The 19682-nt window shown below is 46.3% G+C and overlaps 1 protein-coding gene across 2 annotated transcripts in view; it reads right to left on the reverse strand.

The window, feature by feature from the left end:
* The window catches only part of LAMA5 (laminin subunit alpha 5), a 670647-nt gene that overhangs the window by 61902 nt on the left and 589063 nt on the right, over positions 1–19682 (reverse strand). For both annotated transcript variants that reach the window (XM_069650738.1, XM_069650737.1), the window contains exons 70-73: positions 18964–19094; positions 16822–16989; positions 2700–2841; positions 875–1026 (exon numbers count right to left, since the gene is read on the reverse strand). In XM_069650738.1, the coding sequence (XP_069506839.1) occupies positions 875–1026; positions 2700–2841; positions 16822–16989; positions 18964–19094 (593 nt within the window). The remainder of the gene's footprint in view (positions 1–874; positions 1027–2699; positions 2842–16821; positions 16990–18963; positions 19095–19682) is intronic.

The following is a 19682-nucleotide window of genomic DNA, read 5'->3' on the forward strand; positions in this document are numbered from 1 at the left end:
TGTGCAAGACTTTTTACCTACCTGCAAAGAAGATCTTCAGCTCCCCTTGACATTGTGCAATTAACATAGTCTGTCCTGGCTCCCTGAGACACTCCTCTTTACCTTTGGCAATGTGCTTGTCCTTTCCCCAGGAAAGGGTTAAACGTATTTGCCATTGCAAGGTTTCCTTAAAAGTGCTTACCTGTTTATGAGATATTTGTTAACCTCGGTTTTCTTCCTCTATTCTATCTTTTTCACCAAAAGCATTATTGCTCTAAATGTACCAGTGATAAATCAATGTCCACAGTGTCCTGGCTAATTAAGTCAACTGAGGGTGTAGGAAGTGTCTGTGTGCCATCGCCAATGGGTATCAACTAATTTAGAGAAACTAATAGTGTGTTTTGAAGTATATTTTTAATCGTTACCTATATTGCTCCCTTCTGAAGAAGGCTTCATAACTGACTGTGAAATAAATTAATAATTGTTTTTATTCGTATAACTGTATTGCGAAACTCTGTCACAACATTACTGCTCACATTGATCCCTCTTGAGATAAATAGTTCAGACTTATACCAAAGGTTGGGACCCTATTGCCAGGAGGTCATAGTTATTGTAGTGCACCTGAAGGGTACTGCATACAATCTTGCCTAACAACCTTCACTCGTTGACCTTCTGTTTTCACCTTTGTGAATTACTATTTTTTTTTAGGAGTGTCAACTGTGCTTTGCACCAAATTCCTCTCCCCCCCCAGAGTCGAAACCGTTTTGCTCTGCCACTCTCAACATTGAGAGTTTGGTTATAATTTAGTGTAAAACTTGTTGGACCAGCAATTTGACTTTTCAGAGGACCTTACATAGTATGTTCTGGAAAACCCTTTTAATGAGGTCACTTTTACCTTTCGCTGAAGGATCCTGGGATGTCATCAAACTCCAGGTGACTTGTAGGGGTGCCCCCAAACCGGAATGCCCCTTTGAGCATCTTGGGATTTTGGGAGTGGTGGCAGAACCGGTCGACAGAATGTCTGCGGTCCTTCAATACTGGCTGAGTCTGTAAAATAGGAAGGTGCAAAGATTAAAGAGCAGCTCCAAGGGGCAGTGGGGAGGGGCAAAGTCAGCCACACACTCATTGTCATGTACACAGTCAAAACCAAATTCAGTTAGGGTGATAGGAGTTTGATGGGGGATTCAAATGTAAACAGGGAAGAAGGATGTTAAGAGAGGGTGTCCACTAAGTGGGAAACCAAGTGCAGATATGAGCGAGAGACTAACAAGAGATTTGACTTGGAATAGAAATAACGACGATTGAGGGCGGTATGACCAGGCATTACCAGGCCTGGGTTCTGGTGAAGAGATTAGAACCAGCTGTAGTCGAAGTCACAAAAGAGACAGGTAGGGGTGATCACGGGAGATCGAATGGTGCAGAGGAAGGTAGAAATGTGAGCCAGGGAGGTGCATGCGAGGATGTTATTTTAAGAATTTATACTGTGCCATACTCCAACATCTGGGTCTAACAGTGCCAAGGCTTATCCAGAGGGTGATGTATTTTTCCCTTGCAAGGGGTTTCCGGCACTTGCTGTGCGATAGGTTAAATGCATGTGAAAGATGCATAGAGGTAAGAACGGAATGAGGAGTAGGGATAGAATGTGTAATAGTTAGCTTGACTGTAGAGTCAGCGAGAAAAGTCTAAGCCTAGCAGTGCTCAGAAAAGAGCAAATGTTGGTAGTTTAGTTTTCCTGAAAGTATTTCAATTAGTCAGTGATTGGTTGCGTGAGGGGCATGAGATTTTCTCCAGCGTGCACTTGCAGCATGGCAATTTGTTTGTTAGGGGTTATGTAACCTGAATCATCCCAGGGCAATGTATTTATTTGTACATTTATAGCAGTGCTCACAGCCCGTAGGCATCTAGGCGGCAATTACTACATTGCATGCTTATCGTGACCACCCTTGACAGGACTTGTTTAGGCTAGTACAGGTGACCCTTTTCGTTGTATGTCTTGTTGCTTTTTGTTAGCGCCTTCATGCCTACGGGCCCATAGTGCGCTTTATAAATATAATGTAATCTGGGCTTGCCGTGCAAATGCTCCGACGAAGTGACCAAGCCCACAGTGGACTGTGTGCAAAGGCGAATGAGGTGGATACGCATGTGAAGAGAAATGAGCGGTCCATCTCCCAGAGGGCTATATTTGGGAAGTCACATGCTGAGGGATGAGTGCAGGGGGAGGGTATAGTGTAATATTCGGAGAATATATATCGTGTGAGTGAGCTCTGTGTCACAGAACTGTTACAAAAGAAGGCTTGTACATTGTGTTATGCCACTGTAAGGCCAACTCTCAGCCCTGAAGTATGGGGAGGGTGGTCTTTCCAGCTGCAAGACAACAATGTAAGCACAAGTGCAACCCTGGGCCAGCACTGAAGGCCCCTCCTCCCAGAACTACCAGTTCTATAGTAGGTTTGAAAGAGGGACCATGAAGAAGGGTGGCTTTCACAGTATGCAGGTGCCCTGTTGAGGACAATCTTGAGGCTGCAGCCAATAAACCTATGTGGATTTCTGGAGAGTTCTGCAGATAGAGAAATAGAAGGTGGTCGGACTGTGGATTGGTGAAAGGATAGAGAAAGTTCCTTAATTCTGTTATTCATTCTCTTGAAGCAGAGGCAGTACAGTACAGACACATGCAAAAACATGCCCGCATTCACCCCTCTCTCCGGCCCTCACTGGAATACCTTCAGTCTTCTCTTTCCCTTTCTCATGAGTGCTCTAATCTCCTGTGGAGGCTTTTCTTGCATCTCGCTCTGACATTTCATAGTGATGTTGTTTCTGTCGATGTTTTCTTGCAGGTCCTCCACCATCTGAGCATCCGTTTTCCTAGTTCACAATTAAACATGCAAGGTTACAGAATGAAAGTACTTGTGTTGGACATTGCTGGAACACAAGCAGCCAATATTGGGCATTTGGGAATTAAAGAAGGGAGTTAAAAACAGCAAATGTGGTCTACAGATTCAAAGAGGGATGACTGTTTTTTTTTTACTGCCTCAGTCTCGTTGACAACCCTAAATTAAAAATCTAATTTGTGCTGATTAGGACACAGTTCTTTAGGTTTAAGTCTACTGTATACAGCAAAAAATTGCTTTCACACACTTATAACATGAAAACAATTGTCTGTAGAAACCAGGGAGCTAATAAGGAACAGGTTACTTACCTGTAACTGTTGTTCTCCAGCATGGATTCACATGCTCATGAATATTCCCAGTCAGTACGGGAATCCTCAGTAAAAGAAATTTCATTTCTGAACTGTCTTTCTCCTAACAACCAATCACTGAGCTCTGGGTCATACTGCCCCCAGCCAATGACTGCCCTCTACCTAAGCCATCCTCAGGCAGCCATCTTTAGATTTGGTAGTACGTAAAGTGGCAGTAGGACCAAGAGAAGAGCAGCAGAGGGGTAGGTGGGAGGGTTCGCATGTGAATCCATGCCAGACCCATGCTGGAGAACAACAGTTACAGTTAAGTAACTTGTTCCTTCTCCAGCATCGGGTCTGGCATGGATTCACATGCTCATGAATAAAGAATGCATAGCAGTACACACATGCACAACCACAAATGTGTGTATGCCCCCCCCTACCTTTACTTGCTCCCCCCCTGCAGCACTATATGAAATGTCGTCAGGCCTAGTACGATAGTCACTTGTTTTGTTCCTCTCCTTTCTTTCTCCTCCCGCCTTCCCCCCTCCCTCACCTCTTGTTAATCCCCGGCTCTACCAGAAATGTCGTCAGGCCTAGTACGGTAGCCGCACGTCTGTTTCCCATTTCCTTCCTATCTGTTTTAGCTCTTGCACTATCTGAAATGTCGTCAGGCCGAGTACGGTAGTTAATTTCACATTCTTGTTATTCATGGCCTGTAATAATGTCATTGTATTTTCCCTTGTTCCCTTTCTTGCCATGAAGTGCTTTGAAACACATTGTGTATAGGCGCTATATAAATAAACTATCATATCATATCACGGGAGGTGGCAAGGATCAACAAGCATCTTTTACCTCCTCACCAGGCTCACATTCAAGTGAACAGGTTGCGCAGCACTGCTTGGCCGACTCTGGACGCCCCCCCCGCAGAGTCCCTGTCGATGCAGTAGAATCTCGTGAAGTTGAGAATCGACCTCCACGTAGCAGCCCTGCAGTGTCTAGCAGGGGCACACCAGACAGAAACACCGTTGTAGCAGCAATCGCCCTGGTGGAATGGGTTTTCGGACAGCCAGGCAGAGGTCGGTTTGCCAACCGGCGACAGTAGGTGATGCAGCCGGAGAGCCACCTGGAAATGGAAACCTTGGACAGGGCCTTCCCATGGTTCACAGGACCAAAGTTAACAAAGAGTTGAGAAGTTTTCCAGAAACTCTTTGTGCGGGTCACATAAAACACAGGTAACACCAAGGGCTCGTTTAGATGAAAATTCGACGGCACCTTGGGCATGAAGGGGGGGGATGCGTCCGCAGCAGCACCCTCGTCTCGTGGAAGGTCAAGTAGGGTGGTTTAGAGGATAGGGCCTGGATCTCACCCACTCGTCGTGCAGAGGTGATGGCCACGAGAAAATCTGTTTTCCACGACAGAGACTTGAGTCGAACAGAAAACATAAGCTCGAACGGGGATCCCATGAGCCGATTAAGTACCACATTGAGCTCCCACGCCGGGGCTGGAGTCTTCACCGGCGGGAACGAGCGGAATAGTCCCTTGATGAATTCCTTGACCAACTGGTGCGACCACAAGGAGCGTTGTCCTGGGGATCTGGTGTAGCGGGAAATAGCCGCCAGATGAACCGTGATGGAGGCGTGAGCGAGCCTCGATTTAGCCAATGACAGCAAATTTAGAAGCACCTGAGGGGCAGTGACCCTGAGGGTCGATCTTTTTGGACCGGCACCAAATAGCGAATCTCTTCCACTTGAGTCTGTAGCATTTCAAAGTAGACGATGCTCTAACCTTGGTGAGAGCTTCCTTGCAGTCCGCCGGGAGATCGTAGCCACCGAATTCTAATGCTGCAGGAGCGAGGCCTTCAGGTTCAGAGACCCTGCATCGTGGTGAAGAATGGTGCCTCCTTCCCTGGCAAGAAGATCCTTAACCATTGGCAGCTTGACTGGTGGGGACGCTGGCAATGCTGAGAAGGTCCGGGTACCAGATCTGCCTCGGCCACGCTTGTGTGACGAAGATCATCCGGCACATGTACCGTCTTAGTTGACTGATGACTCGAAGTAACAATGGCAACGGAGGGAACGCATATAGAAAGAGGCCTTCCCAAGTGAATGAGAATGCGACCCCCATGCACCCCTGCTGAGGGAACCTGCTGGCAAACTTCCTGCACTTGGTGTTCATCGCCGTCGCAAACAAGTTGATATGGGGATTGCCCCATCTGAGGAAAAGGTTCTCCACTAGGTCCTGCCGAAGTTCCCACTTGTGGCAAGTTCGAAGCTCCCTGCTCAGAGAGTCAGCGACTGTGTTCTTTACGCCTGCCAGATGAAACGGAATCAGGAACAGGCCTTAAGTCCTGCGCCTCTTTGGAGAGCACTGGGGATTCTGGTCCCCCCCCCCCAATCCTGAAGTAAAACATTGTGGTGGTATGGAAGGTGGTCAGTCAAAAGGCCGAAATAATAATACCGAACAACAAAAATCTCGAAACAAAAATCTCGAAAAAAAAAATATCGAATAATTTAATTATTTATTTATATGTGTTTTTGGGGTCAGGTAAGTAAAAAAAAAGGGGGGTTGGGGGGGAACCCCCCCCCATTTCGAAAAAAAACGTCATAAAAAACAATTCGATATTTTTGTTTTCGGCCTTTTTTTTCTCGATATTTTTGTTTGAGATTTTTGCATTCGGTATTATCACTATAAACCGGTATGGAAGCGTCTGTCGTGACCGTCTCCTGGTGCTGTGGGGCGTGGAAATCCGCACCTCTGTTTATGTGCGAGCACATGCCCCCCCACCTTATTGCTCAGCGGAACCCCTCGTTGAGTGCGATCCATTCTTGAAAGCTTCCGGACACCAGAATCCAACGGGCGTCGAGGAAGAGTGTCCATGCGGAACATCTGGGACTTTATGTATTTGTTCAGTCGTCGCAGGTCGAGAATGGGCCTCCAGCTGCTGGTCGTCTTTTGTACGAGGAAGTACCTTGAGTAAACTCCGGAGCCGCTTTGGAACTAGCGGCCCTTTCCTTAACTTGGCCCGAACGTCCAGCAGCAGCTGAGAGACACTGTTTTCCTGCCGGGCCACTGGTGTTATATGGGGATACTTTTGTTGGAACTCTAGAGACTGTCCGTGGGCGAGAGCGTCCAGCACCCAATGGTCGGTGGAGATAAACTTCCACACGCTGATGAAGGAGGCCAGCCACCCTCCCACCGGGGTGCACGGGTGGGGTCCCAGCGCCTTGGCTAGTTCATTCTTGGTTTGAGGTTGACGGGCTGCTATGGGGACCCTGACGACAATGGCATCCTCCTCCGAAGGCCTTGGAGCACTTCGGTCAAGAAACCAACAGAGGAGCGGGAGGGTTGGTGGCAAGAAGAGGAGCCCCCTACGAAACCCCCTCGAAGATCTGGTAGACTTACCTCCTGAGGACCGAAAGGATGGCCGTCACTGCTGTAACATGCCCAGTGCATGTGCCTTCTCAGTGTCCGCCTTAATGGCATGTAGGGTCTCATCCATCGCTTTCCCAAAAAGATTGTCCAACACCCTTGTCTGGAACTCCTGTTGAAAGTTGTTGGCCTTGAGCCAGCCACAACGGCAAAGGCAAACGCCATTGCCCATCTGGCGGAAACCTGCATCCATGATATCCTTGATTATCGACACAGGAATGCCCCGAGTACCTATGACACACAGTGCACGATTCTTCAGCCTTGATTCCTGGTCTTACATTTCCTATTCTCGAAGGATCATGAAAGCAACAGTCTTTAGTTGAATAGTTCAAGGGCACCTCCCTCCTTGCAATCCTCTTTGGTCTTTCCGTCTTTCGCCTTGCATTAAACTGCCATCTTGGAACTGCTGCCTCGTGTGCTTTGCCTTGCTCAGAGTGTGCTCCGCCTTTTATCCATATGGGGAAGTGTGATGGAAGTCAGGTGTGTGTAATGGTCAGTAATTGCCTGAGCCTGCCTGACCATTGTATTGGGACATGTCAGGTATATGTCTCAGGTGTTAGTCTGTTTTGTCTCGCAGTGAGGTGTTCAGGAGACAGTGTTCATGTTGGGAAAAAGAGGGTGGGGGTTGAGTTCCAAGTATCCTACCTGGTAGGATGGGGTAAAGGTGTTACATGGAAGGGGATACTGTGTCTCGCCATCCAGTTTTCTACTCCCCAAAGACCGCTAACCCAGGTGATCCTCCCGCACTGGTCCAACCTCAGGAACTGGATCCAAAAGCGATGGCCACCTGGATGGCAGATCCCCGGGTACTAGCGGGTGAGACACCTTCAGGTTTCTTACATAGACTTCCCCTATGTGAGGTGGATATGCCTGTTCTTTGTCCAGGTTCTTCGTTGTTATGACCTGGGAGAGAACAGGGATGAGAGATGTCCAAGAACTTGTGCATATTCCATTGAATTTCTTTGGTCGGTGTAGGTGGAGTGGTTTTATTGGTCTCCCTACAGTAAACTATGAATTGGTTTCTAAGGGCTGCCTCAGGTTTCATAGGTTCAGATTTTTCCCAGTCCCATATTGGTGAGTTTTGGGAGTAGTAATTGGACTGCCAGCAATTCTGCGGTAGAAAATCTCCAAGGGAAGTGGGTTTCCTGTAAGAGTAGAGAAGGTAAGGAAATCCCGACCCAGAATAACTACCTCGGGGAGTCCAGGAATGATGGCTGAAGATATTACACAGCACTCGCCCTGAATATTAATGTGTACGTGTATTTTGGGGTACACTTCGTTGTCCCTATGAACACAGTTAACTAACTGTGCATAGCCATCTCTATTGTAAATACTCACCGTCGTATCTGCTAATGTATACTGCAACTTTAACTCGGTATTCAATACATTGTAACTGTATAACTTGTAACTGTGTGTAACTGTGTGTAACTGTGTGTAACTCATACCTCTTGTAACTCAAAGTTGTAAATACAGTCTCTGTAACTGCGTAACTATGTAATTATGAAATCATAAGAAATTAATGTGCCCAGATGCCTCAGGGCTTGGCACGCTATATAAATAAATACAATACAATAACTAGGGTAGCGTTTGAGGTCCTTTGTTGTGACTAAATCAGTTCGTATAGCGGTTTGCTTACTACCTGAGTCGTTAAGGCCCCTACTTGCCTCCCATTCCCCAAAGCCTTTTCATATGTGAAGTAAGTCAGCAGAAGACTGACAAACGTAAGCTAAAGGTCTCTAGCTCTTCTGGTTCTTCCCACTCTTCACAATTTAAAACAGCCTATTTCCATAGGTCCGTCCCTTAGAATCTTAGGGCAGTGTCTTGCTAAATGCCCAGTTTCTCTACAGGAAAAACAGACAGGAGGGGGTGGTTTCCTCCCTTCGTCTTTAGTTTTAGGATCAGACCTTTTGATTTCTACTCCTTTTTGTATCCCTTCCTTGATTCTATACAGCCCCCCACCCCCTTGTTTATCCATTCCCTGAGGTTGAGGTCGGTGGATAGGTGTATAATCCTTACGCTCCTCTCCTTGATGTGCCTAGTGGAAATGTTTAGCTGCATCTGAGTGGTTTTGTGCAGTTTCAATGGCCATGGCAGTTCGACTTAACTGTAAAACTGCCTTTTGCATAAAAGGAGGTAAGGAATTAGTGAATTGTTCTAGGGCAGTGGTCTTCAAACTTTTTTGGCCTGGGCCCCCCCTGAGCAAAGTTTGGGCAGGCCAGGCCCCCCCAAAAGTGCCAGATGGACAGTATTGTAGAAATCGCTATGAACTTTTGCGTGCTGTCACCGCACCCTATTCCCAGTACAGACCTTGGGCTCTCCCCACCCTACTCCCACCACTATCCCAGTGCTGCCTCCAATCCTGCTCCCACCACAGTCCCATAACACAAGCATGCACACATTTAAATAAAAAATAAATCGCCATGAACGTACCTTCTGCAGGGCCTGCGTGTCGTTGCTAAAATGCCCCGCTCCAGGTTGCTCTGCCCGTATGTGCGAGGAGACGCAGGAGCACCCCTTCGCACATACATACATGCAGTGCCCCAGTCAGCATTTCCAATGAGCTATGTGAGGGTAGCGAAGCAAAACGCCCCCAGCCTTGCGTGGCTCAGTGATCATGTGCGGCTGGGGAAATGAACTGTCAAAGGCAAACAGTGGGCCTCATTACGAGGTGGGCGGTAAGGGCACCGGTTCCGGTAATCCCTTACCGCCCTACTAAGAGTTCCCTTTGTGGGTCCTTCCTTAACGCCTGGTTTTTGCTGGAAAAAGCAGCTGAGGGAGTGCTCAGTGTTCACTGGGCTGGCTCCTCGGCTCCTCCATAATGGGCGAGGGGGCCAGTGGGTGGACGCCCCCTCACCCATTTATGGATGAGCCGGCAGGCTTGGACTGGCCTACAGCGCAATAAGGCGATGACCGTACCAAAAATGCAACATGCTAGTGTAGGCCAGTCAAAATGGGCCACTTTTTTGGACAATGTGGGCCAGTTTGAGGAGTTACTTCACTATGCAGCTAGTAGTTTTGACCATTGTTGCCGAATAAATATTCTTTAAATATCACAATTTGTTTACATTTCGACAAAAAACAACCCCTTGGGTACTATTCAAACAGTCTGACTAAAGGACCGAATATCCATTTGCAACTGCTGGCCATTTTTTCATTGGTGCCCAAGGCCGTTTTATGGTCCAGTCTGACCATGTGAGCTGCCCCTTCCCATTTCCTCCAATCTAAAAAAAAAAAAAAAAAAAAAAATGTTTTTTTTTTACATTTCATACTGGGCTCTGGCGCCTCACACCCACCTCCCCCCTACCCCTCCCCAGGAGGAGGCTGCGCCCCACAGTTTGAAGACCTCTGTTCTAGGGTGATCATCTCCGTCAGCTCTTCTAAGGACTTGTTATTGATCCACAGGGCTACAGTGTAATGGTTTTTCTCTCAGGTTTAATCTAATGGCCCTCAACTTCTACTGATACAAATTGCAGGTTTGCCCCACTTTCTTTTTTTTGTTATTTTAACAACCCTTTCTTGATGGATAGAAAGGTGGCTCCCTGGGCAGGATTAAGTAGTTTATGGCGGTTTGTAGTTCACCTTTCAACAGAGGTGCCAAATAGTACATTTTAGGGTTCAAATTCAAGAAATCATGTCCTAGATCTTCATCCTCTAGGTATGGTCAAAGTACCCCCTGTGGTAGTAAGGGTCTAGCTTGCAATTGAACTAATTTAGTTACATTTTCTTGGATTCTACCTTTGGCCTGCATTTGATGGGTCGCCAACTTGGCGATGACATTGGCTAGGTCAGCAATTTTTTTCCAGTGGTGTAAGGGTCCCTTCTGTGTTTTTGTCCGAATCAGAAAAGGAACCGGTCTCGACTCCCTTGGGTAAAGTTTTGAAGTCGTCTGATTCTTGTGATTCTGCCGAAGGAATTGACATTGGCGGTTGATCTCTATCCCCGATGGCCCCACTAAGGATGAAAATTGGGTACCAAAAAGAAAAGGTTCAGGAGTAGAGGGAGGCAGGGGGTGGAGCGGATTGGGGGGTTTAAAGCACTAGGTCTAATAAAAGGTAAAGGCTGGTCGAACGTTCACTATTATTTGATCCAACTATTGTATATTATAATGGGAGAGAGGAAGGATGTCTAATAATACTTGAGTTTTAAAGAACAGATCCTGCTGACCAGTCTGGATACGTAGTTGAGAGCAAAACCTCTTAGCGTGGATACACGGTCAGAGTCAAGGCGTTCCTATTTTCTCCTCCTGGTGGCACGACAATTATCAGCATGGGTTTCAATTTTTATAAGTTGAATCACATCCCACTACTGACACCATAAGTAAGGAAGGCATGGTATCAAAGTAAGACAGACACATGATCACAATGGCCGTCTTGGGCTCGACGCACTCGCGTGCATGGGATCAAGACTGAGACAGTCATTCGCAACAATCGGGTTCTTATTATATGAATATTATTTTATCTTTGGATTACACCAAGATATACTACCAGGCATCCAATTTGTTGCACATATTGGGACATAACGGAAGAATTATGAATCTTCATTAAATTGGAGTATTTTATCCTTTGCGAATCCATTTTGGCGAATATATTCCAACCAACTTCTTCCTATCAATCCTGGATGACTGCCTTGAGAACGACGCTTGTCGAAACACGTGTCGCCTGACCTCTTTTGCTAATAAAAAATATTCGGACAAAGTGCCAATTAACTGTATATTGAAGCTCTATTTAGTAATATCATGAATTTGGACTTACGTATAACCAGTGGGTAGAGCACACCATGCCAGTCATACATTAGCTTATTTAATAATACAGTCTCTGGAGGATAGCTCATCGGCAACGTGCTCGCCTTGGAAGCAACATGACACGGAGCAACACGCGTTCGATCCCTAGGTCCGCGCTTAGAAACCTCTGGGCATTAAGCGCGTTATAAATAACCTATCATATCATACAGTCCTGGTGGAGTCTAGTCAAATAAAAAGGGCCTATGATTGAAAAATATATATATATCCAATCATTACCACTATTCTACAAAATAGTGTGGGATAATGTTCACAAAAAGAAAGAAGTGTTCACAAAATGGTAAATCAGGATGTTTAGGCCGTTGGCATGGGACAAGGTGGGTCACTCGAGCACAGCACACTCTTGGGCTTCTTTGGCACAAGGTCATAGTTCCTTTTACCAACATCAGGGCATTCTGTGCCCAAATCTCTTTTGTTCAAAGTCTCTTGCTTTAGAGGAGCCGATGTACCATAAACAACAAAGAAAAGTTATTTTCCAAATATTCAAGTCAGGCGATTCACTCTTCACCCCGGATCCCCCTCAGCCGGGCCCCGATTCTTCTTTCACAATTAGCCTCCCTCAGTCGGGTTCAGACAAACTTTTATTCACAGGCATCCATCAGTCGGGTTCACATTTGCCACAACAATATCTTTTCGGGTGAGTTTTACTGTTTACCCAGGACCTCCCTCTTCCGAGCTCAGATCGCCTTTTATACCATTAGTCCCCCTCAGCCGGGCTCACACCAATTTTAGTTTGTTGGCATCCCTCAGTTGGGTTCACACTTGACAAAACAAGATCACCTCGGGTAACTTACAGTTCACCCTGGATCCCCCTCAGCCGGGCTCAGACCAATTTCAGTTCACAGGCAATCGAATACTTTCGAATGTGCACAGGTTTCAACTTAACCCGCGGCAGTACCTGCATCGATTTTCCAGTTCAGTAATTCTTATGTGCTCAGTGGGATACCAAACAGACCTTCGAGAGGCCACCCACGTGGCACCATACCATTCTGCATCTGGTACCTATTTCAGTTTCAGAAAGTTCAATCCTATACGAGTTCAATTTCTTCATACAATGTTGCTGCTTGCAACCTTGAGCATAACACAGTCCGGTCAGTTATCAGTTTCTCCAACTCACAGGCTGTGCTGGACTCGCTGGCATTGCTTGGCTATCGGAGTGAAGGACACTACCAGAGTGGCAATTGATTCTCCCCGCCTTGGCTATCAATGCGGGAGGGCCCAGTCTACCTTTGACACACACACTACACTGTTCGTCAGCTGCAATTCCTGGTCTTATGTTTCTTTTCCTTGAAGCTTCCTGAAAGTTGTGGTGCTTTCTTGAAAAGGGCAAGGGTAATTCCCTCTTTGCCGTCCTCTCTGGTTTCGCCGCCTTTCTCCTCAGTTTAAACTGCTATCTCGGAATTGCTGCTTCTTTGTGCGTTTTGCCTTGCTTAGAGTGTGCTTTCGTGCTCCGCCCTTTATCTGTGTGGAGAAGTGTGATGGAAGTCAGTTGTGTGTAATTATCAGTAATTGAAAAAAGAAGACCTAGGCTACATAGCCTTCGGCGTGGGCCGCACACCCTTGTTTCCCACTAGGGGTTAGTTAATTTTCGCACTTTCTCTAAGTGATGACTTGAAGACTGTAAATGGTTCTTCAAACTGTATTTGTATTCCTTGATATTGGTTATTATTCATCAGAGTATCTTCAATATCGATCTCAGCAAACAATGACTAATTGGCCAACGCATTTCGGATACAATCCTTCATCAGGGCCTAGTCTTATCTCAGTGTTTCACTGTATGAAGATACTCTGGTGAATAATAACAAATATCAAGGAATACAACTACGCAGTTTGAAGAACCATTTACAGTCTTCAAATCATCATTTAGAGAAAGTGCAAAATTAACTAACCCCTAGTGGGAAACAAGGGTGTGCAGCTCACACCGAAGTCTATCTAGCCTAGGTCTCCTTTTTTCAGTCATATTTCTGTGTCTCGGACGGTGGCACAATATAGTGGGCTGCACTCTACTAACTATACCACAACTAATAAACAGAATTCGAACTATTACATAAACAATTGTAAACAGGCAGTGCCCTCTCAACCAACCATTTTTCTCCAATTATCAGTAATTGCCTGACTCTTGTGTTGGGACATGTCCGGTATACTGCTCTGATGTTAGTCCATTGTCGCTCTCGAACTGTCCGTGAGAAAGTGTGTCGGAAAAGGGGGTGGAGGGTTAAGTTTCTGGGTATCCTGGGGAAAGGCGTAAGGAAGGAGATACCGCTTCTCACCCTTCAGTGTCCCACTTTCATGCCCCCCATGCGCAGGTGATCCACCTGCACTGGTCCACCCCCAGGAACTGGATCCAATAGCGATGGTCATGTCCTGGCCACCTGGTTGACAGATCCCAGGGGACTAGTGGGTGAGACACCTTCAGGTTTCTCACAGTTCCCTCCGGTCTTTGAGGCAAACTAAGACAACTTCCATTTTGAGAAATCGAGGTGGTCAAAAAAGGGCGTAGCCAGGTAAAATGTTTTTCACCCAGTGGAACTATTTTATACAGGACCAAAAAGCAACCACCATCATAGCCACATTACATGGTGTACCCTGGGACACTATTAACTTTGGGATACCCCTGCTTTAGAAGTGATGAGGAATATTAAGGCAGGTTTAAGGAAGGCATGATAGCACAAGACAGACACTGGCACAAGAGGTACAAGTTCAAAACCTTTATTCAATTTTCGGGGTTTGGAAAAACTCCTGCTTTGCCTATAGCTATAATGGGTGTAGTCTCTACCATCAAATAAGAAAACAATCCTGCGCAGTGTCAAATCAAAATGGCCTATTCTAACAAAACCTAATGCTTGCCCCATCTCCTATACAAAAAGTGTGTAATGGGGAATATGTATGCAAAGGAAAATCAGTGTTATAACAGAAAAGATCAGGATGGCTGAGTCACCTCTCCTCCCCACATTGGACAGCATGGAGTAAGGCGGCTCCCGTAGATAGGATGAGACACTCTGGCTCAGGTTTTCAAAACAAAGGCAGTTCAAAATGTGGATCGAGGCCTGCTTGGCCTTCCACGTTCAAGTCACTTATTCCAACGTTCCAAAGGTTTTCACATTTCAACAAAAAGTTCACGCAAGTCTTCAGCCGGGCTCAGACCTCTCAATCACAGCACTTGCTGGGGGTTCCCTTCCCCAAGCTCAATTCTCATTTGTTAGGGGTTCCCTACCCCCAATTTATCACACTTCCGATCTCCCTCGGTCGGGCTCAGCCCTTTTACTGATGTCAAAGACTTTCGAACGGGCAAAGCTTTTACTATAGACCTCTGCAGGACCACTTCGACTTTTTCTTCAGCTCACACTCTTATGTTATTTGGCAGAGTGTCCCTTGGTCTTGGTAGTTGAGCACTATAAGCACAAAGGTTCAAAGAAATCTTTCTCTTCAAGCATTCACCTTTTCACTTCCCCTTTTGAACCATTACGCATTTCAGAGTTTGTTCACTTTGCCGCTTTATAACAAAACATTTCGCAGAGAATTTCGAGTTGGCCACTTCCTTTCACCGGACCACTCTGCTGCTCTATCACTGGCTTCTCAGTTATCAGCCACGTAAAAGTTCATCACTGGTTAGCTTTCTTTCGCGTCTCATCAGCATGTATGCAACCTTCACTTGGGAGATACACTGTTGCAGCTTCAATCTTTCCTTGACACAAACCGGCCTTTGATGTCTTTCACTAATTCGCCAGTTGTACGCGTTCCTCTTGTCTCTGCGGCTTTGATTCAAGGTTAATACCACAGGCTTGGCCTCGCCTCCGCAACTCTGTCGTTCACCCCTGAGGGTCACTGGCACCCTTGAACCAATGCAGGTTTCTTGTTGTCTGCGATTTTACTCCTTGTCTCCTTCATGGCTTCCCGGAGTCAACAACCTCCTGCAGGGAACTTCAAGTTTTCTCTTGTCCCCCGATCGGTCATCCTGCTCCAGTAGGTTTGCCTTCAGCCCCCAAAAGATCTGCTCTGTCTCGTGTGCTACCTTGCTCAGAGTGTGTCTCTATGTTCCGCCTTTTATCCATGTGGGGAGAGCTAATGGGTATCAGATGTATGGGATTAAAGTCAAGTGCCCGACACTGACTGACACGATTAGTGGGACATGTCCAATGGGATATGTAAGGGTTAGCCTCTTTACTCTCAGACACCCTCTTCCTCGACCCAATGTTTGTGTAGAAAAAGGGGACTGGAGGGAGTTGGGACATTGGAACATCCTATAAAATAGGATGGGGAACGGGAAAGGGGGGGGAATACTGCTTGTCACCATCGATTGCCTCACCCCACTCCTCGAAGATCCCTCACCCAGGTGATCTTCCTGCACTGGTCCACCCCAAGGGACTGGATCCAAAGCGATGCCGTGCCCGGGCCAACTGAGAGAGATTTTTCCCTTGGATTAGTAGAATTATTTGAGGTAAATAAAGGGATTATTTCTGCTCAATGTCAGACTCCCTCATTCGAGTTACGTTTGACTGCACTGCCACACCTGCTGCTATACAGGGGTGTTGACTTTTATTTTGGTGGGAGCCATATTTTGCCTTAGTCTATAGCACATCCCTCACCTCACCTCAGAGGGCTGTGGAAAAAAACTCCAGCAGGGGCAAACCCCAGCGAGTAACAAATGTATGGTTTAGATGTTCTTATACAGATCTCGTGGACTGCATGGCCATTCAGCCTCCGATGAGGCCCACTGCACAAATTATTAGTTTGGCGGCCATGCAAACAAAAATGTTTGCCGCATTCAAACTTTACAGGGATTCAACAAAGAATCCCAGACACCCAGTCATACATTGGACTAGATTTGGTCATGGATGCACTAAACAACCTGGAGTCTTGGGAAGGCTATGAATTTTATTTGGCACATGTTGATTTCCATGCTTACCTGGAGTAAACCGGTTTCTTTTGGAGTCTCACTGGACATCCGAACCCAGGTCACCATTTTAATGGGGACCTGCAGGAAACAAGTCTGTTGCCCGATCACAAAAAAAGACTGCAGCAGCGTGCAACACAAGAAGCCTAGGAAGCTGACCTGCGCATGGGAAAACGATTACCTTTGCGTCACCATGAACCAGGACTTTCAGGAACACATGGACAGTGCAAGACTGCATGGGGATTCACCGGCGAAAAGGGGGTCAGTGAAGCATAAAGGGGAATAAGCAAAAATATCAGGGGACTCACTCACTGTTAGTCAAAGATGTGGACTTCAGTCTTAACAGAGTACTATGCAAGGTGAGAGGTGGTGCATGCTTTGGCTGAAGGAGGCAACGAAAGCTGGTTCGTCCATGCAATAAATATACACGTTCTCCTGAGTCCAATGGGTTGAGAAACTATAAACTATAACATGACAGGATGAAGGCTGCATCAGGTTGGCCCAAACCCAACCTCAGTAGATTTCACAGCACCGTACACTCACCTCTTCACAAAGACATTGCTGATACAGCCAGAGAGGTTTTCGACGGCACCCGCTTCAGGCAAGCCACCGAGATTCACAAGACCTGGCTCGTCCTGGCGCTTGCTTCTCTTACTTGGATCCAGTACCCGCCTTGTGCCTTGCAGCTGATCATCCACATACAGCTGCAGACTGGAAGAGGAAAACACAGGCTGCTGAGAAGAGGGTGGATATTTCACTTTAAACCAGCAAAATCACTCAAAGGGTGATTTGCATTTCAGGGGAGATGAAGGCTTTCCTTGCATGCCACACAGGGTTGCGAGTTTCACTCGTACGGTGCAAAAGTAAAAACACTTTAGGCAATAATGTCAAATTATGTGGATTGCATGAAAGTTTCAGTTATTTACGGTCTTGACAACAAGCTTTGAAAAAACTAAGAGTAAGATAAGCAAGCAGAGGCATGTGGAGGGCACGTGCCTCGGCAAAATGGTGTGTTTAGAAGGGTATTCGCAGTAGGAACCAATCAATACAGGGTGAGGAAATGGAAGCAGTAGGGAAAGGGGCGCATTTAGTCTAGGAAAAGAAGCCGGCAAAGTGCCATTTAGAATCTGCATAGGAAGGCATAGTGACTAACTGAGGGCATTGGAATTTCAATCAAGGCGATTCTTCTATGTAACGTAGAACACACTGCCTGCCTACATGGCTCTTTTCAACGTCAATGTTACATGCACAATTCTTTCAAAAGACGGGAGCGGTCTGGTATATTGGGGAATTGTGATATGGTATGTTTTAATAGGCCTTGCAATGAGCAAGCAGTGAGATGGAGTTCAAACTCTTAACGTTAAGGATACATTATTTTTAGTTTCTCCGTTTTGTAAAGTGCAACACAAATCCAAGTCGGTCACATCTGGAGCTGGAGCAGGGAGCTGCAGACATTGTGCTGGTGTCGCGAAGCTCAGCAGCCGCACTACTTGGAAAAGGTGACTGGCGCACTGCAGACTTGCTCTGCGTACTCCTGGCTTACTGAGCCAGTAATGTCTCTGCAATGCTGCCCCCCACCGGCTGTGCAACTTACTGGATACCGCACGTTCCGTACCTATATTAAGAGAAACACGCGGACATTCTATGATTTTCACCTCCGTCTGTAGGGCATAGCTACAGGGAAAGAATGGCTATCGTTTATGGTGGTTTCACCAGAGTGGCTGCTCCAAAATGCGGCCTGTTTCAACGTCTTTTAAGTCCCATCAAGCAGAGAACTCCTGTGCCCACACATCCAGATATTTTTCATATATGTTCCCATTTTTAAGCATCTTTTGTAATTTGACCTCTAACCTCTATGCAAGCTTTTTGTTAATTCGATTTAAAACTAGCTTTGTAGCTAAAGCTTTCCACCTAATTTTGCATTGCAGATGCTTGGAACTGCATAAATACACATTTCAAGCCAAAGTTCAAAAATAAGTTTGGCCTTGATCTCGGGGCCTGTTGTAGTTTTCCACAAATCCTGATTCAGTCTGTATAGTCACAGAAAAGATAATCACCTTTTTCACCTAATCATGTTTACACAGAAACCTGCACCTTAGTCAAAGATCAGAAGAGAACAATTCTCTGTATGGAGTCCAGTGTTTTACATCACCCTGTGCAGGCGCGGATGAATAGCTAACACCATCACTATGGCTATTTTAGCTCTTATTAAGTAAGAGAATGTGGTCGATTTAAAGTAGCATGTTGCTCTGGTGCCAATTCTACAAAAACAAATATATTACGGATGTAGTTTATCTTGGTTTAACCTTAATCTACAACTTGTTCTGCTCTTTATGGTGTGGTTTCACAGAACAGTTGACTGTAAAAGGTCCTCGGAGCTCCCTTAATACTGAGCCCTGGCGTGTAAAGATTGTTAGAGAATGGCAAAGCTGCCAGTTGCATTTAAGGCTAGCACGCAGTTGCAGCTTCTTTCTGGCCTGTTGCATTACTGCTTTGGGTTGGGCCTCATGCTTGCATGGAACAGCGCTCCCGCAAGACAAACTTTGCCAGAGGTGTATTCCCTCTTGTTCCTGCCCAATACACCGCCCCCTCCTCATCTCCCCGGTGTACGGGTGGCTAAGATGAAACCGAGGCCGACTAATATGTGCATTCACCCTTGCCCTCCCCATGCCATGCACCACTCACTCCGCCTCATTGCTGTAAATGGCCACATAGTGACCCACGCCATCTGCGTATGGACTCCTTGAGGTCAGCTCGGTTTTCAGAACTTTCACGGCGACTCTGCCATTCTTCATGGACACCTGACAAGATCCTTCCTTTAAAGAAGCAAACACAAACATACAAGCAACAGTGAGAACACCCCACAGTGGAAAAGAATTCACTGCATCCAACAAGCCATTTCACGACCGAGTAATTTCAAAATAACGTTTTCAGCAGGACATCTCAGTGTAATGGTTTCACACAAACACTTAAAAATAGGTGTTAAGAATCTCGGGAAGCTCAAGGGGCCCACGACAAGTTTATGTTGCACCCATTTTATACAGCAATCTACTGGTTGCACTATATAAAATCGCATACATACATACACGTGGCATGGTGGTAAACCGGAACCTAGAATGGAAACTAATAGGGAGAGTTTAGAGTTCGCAAAAGCAACCCCAAAAAATAAATTCTGCTCTAACAGCAAGGAAAGCCAGAGTCCTTGCCGAGTGACATGGTGTTACATAAGGCAAAGGAAAGACTTATAGGCCCCTCCCTCATACGAGTCCCCAGGAAAACAGGGCCACAGAGGCCTACTTTAGCAGCATGGTGCTGAAGGTGGCAATGTGAAAGAGGGAGCTCCAAGCAGACCCAGCCACGGCGCCAAAGTGAGGCACCCTCTGTGAGTAAGGGAGCTTCCAGAA

The sequence above is a fragment of the Ambystoma mexicanum genome, chromosome 3p (assembly GCF_040938575.1).
Source record: "Ambystoma mexicanum isolate Mex_15411 chromosome 3p, UKY_AmexF1_1, whole genome shotgun sequence".
NCBI lineage: Eukaryota > Metazoa > Chordata > Amphibia > Caudata > Ambystomatidae > Ambystoma > Ambystoma mexicanum.